General features: G+C 39.6%; 1 protein-coding gene across 1 annotated transcript in view; it reads left to right on the forward strand.

Annotated features, from left to right (window-relative positions):
- The first annotated feature begins 271 nt into the window (after positions 1–271).
- rorb (RAR-related orphan receptor B) overlaps positions 272–12,508 on the forward strand; it is a 36,005-nt gene continuing 23,768 nt past the window's right edge. Inside the window, exon 1 of the mRNA XM_026939574.3 lies at positions 272–523. Within this exon, the coding sequence (XP_026795375.2) occupies positions 517–523 (7 nt within the window). The 5' untranslated portion in view covers positions 272–516. The remainder of the gene's footprint in view (positions 524–12,508) is intronic.

The raw sequence follows: 12,508 nt of genomic DNA on the forward strand, positions 1-12,508 counted from the left end.
AAAAAAAATAACTTTATGTTTATGCCAAACATAAAGAAAGAAACGAACTGAAAGAAAATAAAAGGAAAAAACAAACAAACAAAAACAACTGTGCGTTACTTTAGTAGCATTAGAAGCAGTTTGCGGAAGTAATTCACCAGAGGGACCGTGGAGGGGCGGGGCTTCGGGTCCGTCGGAGAGTGGGCGGGGCCGAGAGCGTCGGTCCAATCAGCGGCGCGCTCGCGCGGTGTCTCGCGCCCGGCGCGGTGAAAAAACCTCCCGGCCGCAGGTGTCATGTGAAACGCCGCATGCTCGCTGTGACTGGAGCAGTGTTTGGGAAATGTTTCTATTCTCGCATCTCTCTGCCGGCCAGTGACACCAGGCGAAAACTTTATATCCGAGGATCTTGGTTGTGTCTTTCTTTCTGTTCTTACTTGTTTCTTTACCCTCGTGTAAGTGTGTGTGTGTGTGTGTGTGAGTGTAAGAGTGTGTGTGTTTCTTCATGCCTGCCGCGTCCGGGAGCGAGTCGCCACCACTATGCGAGGTAAGAACCCAGACTGTGTGTGTCTAAGTGTGTGTAAGTGTGTGTGTTAATGGATAATTCATTATAGAGCAGGTTCAGATGAATCATGACTCTGATTAATTTGCACAGTGTTTGTTTTTTTTCTCCTATAAGACGCTGTGAAACAGTCTGTGGTTTGTAAACATGTTAATGATCCACTGTACACTCACAACCGCAGTGTGAGTAACACTCAGATAACACTGACTTTTTTTTTTTTTTTTTTTTAAATATGATTGAGTTATATAGTTCTGGCTCTGTAGTTCGCTCCATATGTACTAAGTGCATTATTTTTGCCACCTGAACACTGGCATTACTGCAGTGTGTAATACACTGTGCACCTGAACACCGAGGCATTACTGCAGTGTGTAATACACTGTGCACCTGAACACTGGCATTACTGCAGTGTGTAATACACTGTGCACCTGAACACTGGCATTACTGCAGTGTGTAATACACTGTGCACCTGAACACTGAGGCATTACTGCAGTGTGTAATACACTGTGCACCTGAACACTGTTGCATTACTGCAGTGTGTAATACACTGTGCACCTGAACACTGAGGCATTACTGCAGTGTGTAATACACTGTGCACCTGAACACCGAGGCATTACTGCAGTGTGTAATACACTGTGCACCTGAACACTGGCATTACTGCAGTGTGTAATACACTGTGCACCTGAACACTGGCATTACTGCAGTGTGTAATACACTGTGCACCTGAACACTGAGGCATTACTGCAGTGTGTAATACACTGTGCACCTGAACACTGAGGCATTACTGCAGTGTGTAATACACTGTGCACCTGAACACTGGCATTACTGCAGTGTGTAATACACTGTGCACCTGAACACTGTGGCATTACTGCAGTGTGTAATACACTGTGCACCTGAACACTGTTGCATTACTGCAGTGTGTAATACACTGTGCACCTGAACACTGTTGCATTACTGCAGTGTGTAATACACTGTGCACCTGAACACTGGCATTACTGCAGTGTGTAATACACTGTGCACCTGAACACCGAGGCATTACTGCAGTGTGTAATACACTGTGCACCTGAACACTGAGGCATTACTGCAGTGTGTAATACACTGTGCACCTGAACACTGAGGCATTACTGCAGTGTGTAATACACTGTGCACCTGAACACTGTTGCATTACTGCAGTGTGTAATACACTGTGCACCTGAACACTGTTGCATTACTGCAGTGTGTAATACACTGTGCACCTGAACACTGTTGCATTACTGCAGTGTGTAATACACTGTGCACCTGAACACCTGCATTACTGCAGTGTGTAATACACTGTGCACCTGAACACTGGCATTACTGCAGTGTGTAATACACTGTGCACCTGAACACCTGCATTACTGCAGTGTGTAATACACTGTGCACCTGAACACTGAGGCATTACTGCAGTGTGTAATACACTGTGCACCTGAACACCGAGGCATTACTGCAGTGTGTAATACACTGTGCACCTGAACACTGTTGCATTACTGCAGTGTGTAATACACTGTGCACCTGAACACTGGCATTACTGCAGTGTGTAATACACTGTGCACCTGAACACTGTTGCATTACTGCAGTGTGTAATACACTGTGCACCTGAACACTGGCATTACTGCAGTGTGTAATACACTGTGCACCTGAACACTGAGGCATTACTGCAGTGTGTAATACACTGTGCACCTGAACACTGTTGCATTACTGCAGTGTGTAATACACTGTGCACCTGAACACTGGCATTACTGCAGTGTGTAATACACTGTGCACCTGAACACCGAGGCATTACTGCAGTGTGTAATACACTGTGCACCTGAACACTGAGGCATTACTGCAGTGTGTAATACACTGTGCACCTGAACACTGGCATTACTGCAGTGTGTAATACACTGTGCACCTGAACACTGTGGCATTACTGCAGTGTGTAATACACTGTGCACCTGAACACTGGCATTACTGCAGTGTGTAATACACTGTGCACCTGAACACTGTTGCATTACTGCAGTGTGTAATACACTGTGCACCTGAACACTGGCATTACTGCAGTGTGTAATACACTGTGCACCTGAACACTGAGGCATTACTGCAGTGTGTAATACACTGTGCACCTGAACACTGTGGCATTACTGCAGTGTGTAATACACTGTGCACCTGAACACCGAGGCATTACTGCAGTGTGTAATACACTGTGCACCTGAACACTGGCATTACTGCAGTGTGTAATACACTGTGCACCTGAACACTGAGGCATTACTGCAGTGTGTAATACACTGTGCACCTGAACACTGTTGCATTACTGCAGTGTGTAATACACTGTGCACCTGAACACTGAGGCATTACTGCAGTGTGTTATACACTGTGCACCTGAACACCGAGGCATTACTGCAGTGTGTAATACACTGTGCACCTGAACACTGAGGCATTACTGCAGTGTGTAATACACTGTGCACCTGAACACTGAGGCATTACTGCAGTGTGTAATACACTGTGCACCTGAACACTGAGGCATTACTGCAGTGTGTAATACACTGTGCACCTGAACACTGTTGCATTACTGCAGTGTGTAATACACTGTGCACCTGAACACTGTTGCATTACTGCAGTGTGTAATACACTGTGCACCTGAACACTGTTGCATTACTGCAGTGTGTAATACACTGTGCACCTGAACACTGTTGCATTACTGCAGTGTGTAATACACTGTGCACCTGAACACCTGCATTACTGCAGTGTGTAATACACTGTGCACCTGAACACTGGCATTACTGCAGTGTGTAATACACTGTGCACCTGAACACCTGCATTACTGCAGTGTGTAATACACTGTGCACCTGAACACCGAGGCATTACTGCAGTGTGTAATACACTGTGCACCTGAACACTGTTGCATTACTGCAGTGTGTAATACACTGTGCACCTGAACACCTGCATTACTGCAATGTGTAATACACTGTGCACCTGAACACCTGCATTACTGCAATGTGTAATACACTGTGCACCTGAACACCTGCATTACTGCAGTGTGTAATACACTGTGCACCTGAACACCTGCATTACTGCAGCTCTGTTACCGTGTTAATTCAACCCTTTCACTTTTTTTTACGATCATCACCAGACACCAGTAACGGATTTTGACCCGCGTTTACAGGCGGCCAGTTGCAAAATATACCCTATATAACCTGTAATATACATACAATATTCTTTTATTTTCTTCATCATAGGGTTGTATTTTAATATAAGAGTTTATTGCGGTGCCATTGTGTATAGAAAGAAAACGTTTTTAGTTCAATATTGAACAAATCATTTGAGACAAAACAATAGGTATTAGTGTTTATAAATGTTTTTGAGGGATTACTTACGTTTTTAGAGAGGAAGGTGTTTAGTTTGCACACTGTTTGAAAGAAGTTATTGTTGTAAATGTTAATTAATGGTTCACTAAGTTGACACACTGCAGTGTAAATAAATCCAGCTGAGAGGATGTCGATGCTAACCGTCTCTAGCCTCATCACTGTTTTGCACCTGACATGGCCTACTCACTGTAGTTATAAACCTTCTCAGGTTTAATACAGTTGTTCATTTCCCTAACATTCCTAGTATAGTTATTTTCTAGTATCTTTATGTCCTGGTATCTTTATTATTCTTTGCTTTTCAAGCCCAATACCCGTTAGCTGCGGTTGCTAGCTGACTGAAGCGTCGTGTCGGTATCCAAACCGACAGCGCGCGCTGATGGAAAATGTACACAAACGGACATTTTCATTTCACAACCGCATAACTGTGAGGGAAGACGCTGAAATATGGAACAACATCGGGTATTATGTGTACTCACCGTCGAAAAACCGACCTTAAAACTGACCTGAAATGTGGAAAACAGCGTTGAGATGTTGATGTCGTCCACAAGGCGCCGCTTCGCGCCCAAATTCCTCACTGCAGCTTCCGGTCCGCCGCTTCCTTTCCACTTTCATCACTTTTCCTGGACTTTCTCTGCCGTACAATCACTTCTTATTCTTTGTAAACGTTTTGTCTCGCAGTTTTCTACTTATAATCCGTGTTATAGGTTATTTTCAGAGAAGCACACCGGTTTTTTTTTAAAAGTCGCGCGCGTTACCGAGCCACGCGGGAGGACATCAGATCAACACAGTAGTGATCTCGGTTATTTTCCTCATAGAGTCCAGTTAATATTGTTTAACTGAAATCTAAGTCTTTGTTAATAAAAAAAAAAAAACTCACATTAGAGCCAGACCAGTATTATCACTTCATCACTTCCAAAACTTTATTTCACTGGTTCAGCTTACACACACTCAGGAAAAAAAAAACATTCAATATTATCCCATTATTTCAGGTTACAAATATTTGCTAATGCATGGTGAAGTTAAGAAGGGAAAGTCAAAAGTTACTACACTTCTGGCTTTCTCTTAGGGTAAAAATCGAAATAAATAAAAACAATAAGAACCATGCTTGATTATTTTTAAGTTACGGAGTTGGTGTGATAGTCACAGTGCCATTGCTCTAAAGATAAACCCTCAGAAAAAAGGGTACAGACTGTACCTTTCCTTATCCCAGGGGTTATACGTTGGGTGTGTGTCTTTAACATGGTAAAAGATACACACCCCAGGTACCACCCCAGGGAATGTTAATGTGGTGTACCGTAAATGATGTACGGTGCATATATGGATCTTAAGGACCAGTCTTGTATCTTTAGAGTACTTTAAATGTAGACTACATGCATCTTTCCAGGTGAAAGCTAAACACTAAAGGTACAAATGATGTACCCCTGATGACACCACTTCAGTGACTAGGAAAAGTACAGTTTAGTACCATTTTCCGGAGAACAACAGCACTAGGACACTAAGCTAATCATTTTAAAATAAAAAAGCGTTCTTTTTTTGTCCTAAGACAACGATGGATCTGTCATAGAATTTGACTTCATGCATTTGCAGTTTTTAACCTCAAATAAAATGAAATATTGGCCAACACTGAAGGTTGACTATATTGTTAATGACAAGCTAACACTGATAAATCCCTTATTTTTCCCTTTTTGTGTTCTATAATATTGATTGTAAAACTTTAACATAGATGTAAATAAACCATAATAGATAACTAAAAAATATATATTTTTAAACCTTCTTTATCTGTCTCTTACATTTTCATTTTAATTAGCACATTTTCCTATAGTCCAAAAAAGTTCTAGAAACTTTGCAAGCTATAAAAAAAGACCTAAAAAATATTTTCTGATGTATGGAGAGAAACAGTTTGAGTTCAATTGTCTCTAAGGAGGCAATTTTTTTTTTGCCCCAGGGATTTTTTTTTCTGCTTCTAAAATCCAATATAATTATGTATATATAATATTAAATTGGTGTTATTTCTGATTTTATTTGTTATTTTATTTAATAGTCAAACCAATGATTTCATATGTCAAGGATTTAATTTCATTGGTTACTCTATTTATTTTATAACTGAAATAAGGATTTACAGAATATGTCCATAATAAGTTTGCAAATGCTAGACATCTTCATTTTACTTTAAATCAAAATGGAAATCAATAAGTGAGCAAAACCATTATAAAAATTTAAAACTAAAGTGCAGCTTCTGACCCAGTGATTAAAAACACCTGCAGTCTATAAAGTTTTTTAAACCCTTGCTGTTCTAGCGTGTGTGAATATGAAGATTATTATATGACTGGACATTAACTGAAGATTGATCTTTGTAAGGTTTTGGCATAATGTTGATGGTTGGTAAAGCTTTATGTGCAATTTATGACACCATATTGTTGGTGATGTATTACATCATGCTGTGAGTTGTACAGGAATATGTAGTCTACATGTTCTGTATGTTTCATTAGACTCTCTTTTTAGCAACTTGTGTTTCTTCGTGGATTTACGTTTGTGAGGTGTGTTTGCATGTGAGGGAACCTGAACAGCGTTTCTCTGTAAAGCTTTTGCCTGTCATTCACGCTGTAGCCGTCTGAGTGTGTTGTAGGAGACTCACATGTTTCAGTGTTCTACAGGAATCAAAAGCTTTCTCTAGTTGCCAGATTGATTAAAAGTACACCGACACAGCATCCGATCTAGTAACTCGAGAGCCGATTGCCTTCCAAAAGCCTTTCTCCATTTCAACAGGATGTAATGCTTATACACACACACACAGAGAGAGAGAGATACAAAGAGATATTTGGAAATAATTGCAGGGAAAAAAATGAACAAGCTTTTCTCTTTCTCCAAAGTTTCCTCTAGGTCAGATGAGAGTGAGAAACCTCTCTTTCAGCCCTCTTTGTCTGTTTCCACCAAACACTGAAGACCGAAACATAATCTAAACCCGTGTCTGTTGGGCAATACAGCAAATGTAGACCGTATCAGACAAAAATAAAATCTGTACAATTAGAAAGAAGGTGTGAGCTTCATTGATACTGGCCTTTTGTTGGTTCTCATTGAGTAAGAGTTACGGTGTTTAGGTAATGCACTTGCTCCTGGTGCTGGATCTTTGTGTCAGAACTAAGAATTTAAGCACTGATCAGCACTGCAGCATTAGTTTGTAAAAGCAGGATGTGTAAGCGGGAGGGACTTGACAATAGATTGTTATTTCTTTTAAATGCCACAGCAAATGTCTGCGGCATGGGCATTTGGCATCACAACCAATAATGCTCGCATCATCACACACACACACACACACACGCTTCACATGAGTCTGTTCAAATATCCGGTTATTTATGGACATACAGCCTGGAACAGTGGGTCAGTAGAACTAGATAATCCAAAATAAATCGAGCACTGTCAATCAAGTCGAGTACTAGACTTTTCAGTCCTATAGCAAAGGATGAATCTTAAATTTATGATTTATTTTCAGCTGATGTGTAAAAAAATGACAGTAGCATTTTGGGAGAAAACTGTTGTGATTGGGGATTTTTATATTGTGCAAAACGTTTGGGAAACTTTGCAAATTATTTAAAACTAAAACATTTGTGTGAGGTCGTGATTGTTTATGCCCCTGAGATTTTTTTTACTGTTTCTAATTCTACGTCATACTGACATAAAATTGTATTTAATAGCGAAACCAATGAAGTTCTATGGAGTTACGACAAGAGCATTGAATGTTAAGAATGATGATTTCAAAGTATGGAGTTGCTTATTCTAGGCCAAAGGTGTACCACACGTTAGCTGAATATGGCTTTGAAACGTAGAACAATATGCGTAAACTGAACAAATTGCAGTACAATATAAACTACACGGCACCGAGTTGTCATGTAAATGTTAGAATATGTTTGATGCAACAGTTGAGAGAGTGGAAGCTTTTTTTTTTAATCTAATTTCACTGTTTATAATATAAGGTTTTATATTAGATTTGTGAAAAATCAAAAAACATTACTTTGTATATGCATTACAGTTAATTTATGTAAAAGTCTAAAGTCAGATCAGTCTAAAAGAAAATTTGTTTTGATCAGATTATAACTTTAATCAGTATAACCAGGATCAATCAACAGCATTTTGTGCCTCAGTACGAGATTAGGAGTTAAAGTGTTAATTATTTCTCTCCTTTTTCAGTTTTGACAAAAGAAATTATGACAGTGTGTCAGGGATCAAATATTTTAGTTTCTACATTAGAAATATTGTTATATAGTGTATGTACAATATTAATACCACTAAAAACACCATTATATCACATCAAATGCTTGCATCTCTATTCTCTTCTATGGCACCCGTTGCCTTTACAACAGCCCAAAGTCACTTTTTGAGGTCCATTTTCCCTTTTTTTTTTTTCAAACCTTTGCTCACAGCTATATGATTCCTTATCTGCATGAAATCCCTAAATAAGGCAAACCAAATAATGCGCTTCTTCCACCTTGGGTCACTGCGCACCATACATCAGACGACTAAATATATTTCTTATTATAATATAATAGCCAAGTTTTCAATTTCCAGGAGAGTCGGGCTCAGAGAGCAAAAGGAAAAGAGTATTTCCGTCTCCGTCTACTCTAGTGAGCCGGCGTGACAGATGCTTTAATACAACGCTGTACATGCCTGATTGTTTACCTATGATGCTCTGGGAGGATGGGTTTCACCGGTGGGAGCTGTTTCAGGGCTATAGAAAGAATACAGAATAATGCATACCTGTGCTGTGTGTTAACCTCAGAGTACTCTACAGTTTCTGCAGCAGTCTAAAGTTTCCATAGTGCCACAGGAGTAGCTGAGAACGAGTGAGGAGAGAAGGAGAGAGGGGGTTGCACTCGAAGGAAAGTGGACATGCACGGCGATCGTGTTTTGCCAGTAGAAACACTAGATTCTTCTTTCTTTTCATGTACAGCTGTGTACAACTCAAATATGCCTGGTTTGGAAAAATGTAACTCATTTTCGGTCATTCTAATGAAGCTACATTGAGTTCAATTATACTGAGAGAAAGAGAGAGCACTGACACATTTACAGCTGCCTAGAGGAGGCCATCCACCAAAATTCAATGACCAAGTAAGCAAAGAATTAGACAGAGAAGCAACCAAGTTGCTAAAGGTAAAGTTCAGTATGATGCTACCACCATCATGCTTCACCGTGGGCACTGTAGTGATTAAGTCCATTTCAGTTCCAGGTTTTAACACTAAAAAAAATTTCATAGGAGTGAAATTTTATGCAAGGCATCATATCCTGAGATATCTCTCTCTCTCTCTCTCTTTCTTTGCAGCTTCCTCTTACTTTCTTCATTATAGGCTTTCTATACATTAACACACACAATCCATAAACATCACCTGCCCTTCATTGTGTTGCTACTCACTATGATTATGTTATGATACACACACAGCTAATTCTCTTTCTGCATTTAAGTTACTGGCATGGAGAGTGTTGTAAACCATAATCATGTTATGGAACAGTGTAAATTCCGATAGGCTTGAAAGTGAACTGCTTTCAGCCAGGGTGTGTGTCCGCTTGCGTTTTTGTCTGCGTGAAAGTGAGATCCGTAAATAGATTCCAAAGAAGGGTGTGAACGATGGGAGAGAAAGGGACAGATAAGCAGAGCCTAGGGAGAGGAGTAAGAAAGAGATGTTAGAGAAACGCTCAGTAGATAAGGGTGTTAAGGTAGAACAAGGATGTGTGTGAAAGAGAAAGAAAGCCAAAGATGTGAGAGGACAACTAAGATAGATGAGAATGTAAAGAAAGGCCAGTGTGTGTACATGTGTGTGTGTGTGTGTGAGTGAGAAAGCGTGAGAGAGAGAGAGTGAGAGAGACAGCTCACGGGTGAAGAGATGTCTGTGATCGTTTTGCGTCAGGCTCATGGGGCCACTTTGGGGAAAAACCTCGTTATCCTGAATCAAATTGTGGCCCGGGGCGAGCTATTAACATTCTGCCCTGGGAGAGAAAGCGCACACACACACACACACACACACACACACACACACACACACACACGGATATTCACGCAAATGCACTTTCAGCAAACCTTGTTCAGGTGCATTCTCAGCTGATGATTGTTGATGATATCCTGCAACTAACAGTAACATTTTACACCTAAAGCTTTAATATGACAGAATGGAGACAAATAAAAAGAGGAAGGAGGAAGAACGAAACAAAAAGAAAGAAAGAAAAACAAACAAACAGAGAGAGGAAGAATGAAAGAAACAAACAAAACAGAAATAAAGAAATATAGGAAGAAATAAAAAAGAAAGAAAGAAAGACAGAAACAGAGAGAGAGGGAGAGAGAGACAGTAACAAACAAACAGAGAGGGGGAGAAAGAAACAAACAAAAAACATAGAGAGGGAGGTAGAAAGAAAAACAAACAAAAAGATAGGGAAGAAAGAAAGAAAGAACTTGGGCAGTTTGGATAAAGCCAATAAAGAAGTGAAATCGAAAGAATAAAAAGAAAAAAATTAACAGGAAAAATTAAAAAAAGGAAGAAAAAGGAAAGGCAGAAATAGGAATTCCTTAATGTCCCTAGTTAGATTTCTACACTTCGTTTCACACTTCATCATTCACATTACTCACGTTATAACGGAACACTGTGGGACGCTGTGTCGGTATGACAGATGATGTCATCGAGGGCTTCACATGTTAACGATACAGAGTCGAGTATTAAATAGAGTTAAGGGGTAAATAATGCTGCTGTAATGTAGAGTAAGAGCAGAGTTGCAGTTTTTGTTAGTAATCTTAAAGTAAGCTAAATGTAAAAGCTCTAGTGTTGTCAGGCGCTTGTGCTAGTAAATGATTAATATTATTATCATAGACATTTTAACACATCACCGCTACCCTGTTCCACTTAAGAGGAGGCTGTTAGGTTGGATGTCTGCCTGCATTTGTGCTTCTGATAAAGATTGTTTAAATCGCAAGGGAGCCGAAGGACAGCCATCTTCTTCATTTTGGACAAAACTAGAGGTGTCCTTCAGAGATTTCAATTATAGTTTATAAAGACAGAAGGACAGAACTGTCACTGTCTTCCTAATATTGGATAATAGTTCACGTTTGCTAATGAATGTATGGAGTCTTTCCTTTTCTGGACCAATATGGAGTGTTATGTAATATTCATTTTTCTGTGGGAACCAAATGCTCTGTTATAATTAGAATATGTGACAGTTTTGACCATGGTTGGTCCCTATGGCAAAAGCTTCTTTTTTTTTTCAAAGACTAGTTTTAGTTAGAAAAATAAATGAGCCAAAATATTTCTTTCAAATGTGTCAGTTTTCAAGTTGTGTGTTTGTGTGTGTTTGTGTGTGTGTGTGAGTGTGTGTGTGTGTGTGTGAGAGAGAGAGAGAGAGAGGACGCTGTCCTACAAATAGCCAGTTACGACACTGCTGTACCACCCCAAGGCAAGTGTCTTACTAACCTACTTAAACAGTTTAACCACCCCCCCTACACACACACACACACACACACATACATGTGCACGCACATAGACTGTAGAGTTGTGCCGTGAGCATCTGACATCAAAAGCAAACAAATCTTGAACGTGAATGAGGTTTAGCAGAGTTATATCAGGTTGTGACCATATAATTCAGTGAGGCAGGACATTAATAATGACATAGCCTAAAACAAATTTAAGTCAAGAGGCTATCACAATTAAGCTACTATTAAGTGAATTTTTAGAGTATCCCTGTATTAGACAGTTGAGATTTGACAACATACAGTCATCCAGCGTACAATGTAGCAGCTTGTTTTGAAAGTTTTTAGAAGTACCTTTGTTCAACTGTGTTCCATATAGCAGATATACTTGCCAGTTCTCAGCAAAAATGTCTAGTATAAAAAAACAGCTGAAACTAGCCCAAAACACCTTGGTTGCTCTTGGTGGCTGCAGAAAATTTTTAAACTAGCCCCATTTGACAATGCTGTCGTTAACCGTCCTGTTTGCTCCACCTCCCCGTCTGAAAATGTTCATAGGTACATGATTCCTCTCCCAATGGGCCTCTATTAGCGCTTGTCGCAATAATAACTATAGGGCAGTGACACAACATCAAGAAAGGCAATCAAATCAATTGGAACATTGGCTTATATCTGTTTTTGGTCACTTAAAACAGGTAAATAATATTTCTACAGAATTTAAAACGTATGGAGTTAACATTTCTTGAACGGCTGATATAAATAGTGGGGCTCTGCCTCACTCACCCCTGTGGATGACGCAACTGTATAGAGTTTTCAGTTTCACAAAATAATATTCAGCTTACTGCTTGTTAATCTTATAAACCACACAATCACGTCCAAAAGTCTGAGTCCAGTATCAAGAACTGCTTTTATTTCATTAGATATCTGGGAGGGAAGGAAGAAAGAAAGAAAAGAAGGAAGGATTTTCTTTTCTTATATCACTAATATAAGTGAAAAAGTGTGTTCTTTTGTGTTGTGTTATTAATGTATTTGTATGTGTCATAGAGGATATACGTGTGCTACCATTAAAAGAATGAAACTTGAACTGTTTCTTTTCTTTCTAATCTATGCACCGTATATCAGCATATGAACAGTGTAATAAACAGTACTGAGCCCATACATTTGCATATGCAT

This window comes from Pangasianodon hypophthalmus, chromosome 24 (genome assembly GCF_027358585.1).
Source record: "Pangasianodon hypophthalmus isolate fPanHyp1 chromosome 24, fPanHyp1.pri, whole genome shotgun sequence".
Classification (NCBI taxonomy): Eukaryota; Metazoa; Chordata; class Actinopteri; order Siluriformes; family Pangasiidae; genus Pangasianodon; species Pangasianodon hypophthalmus.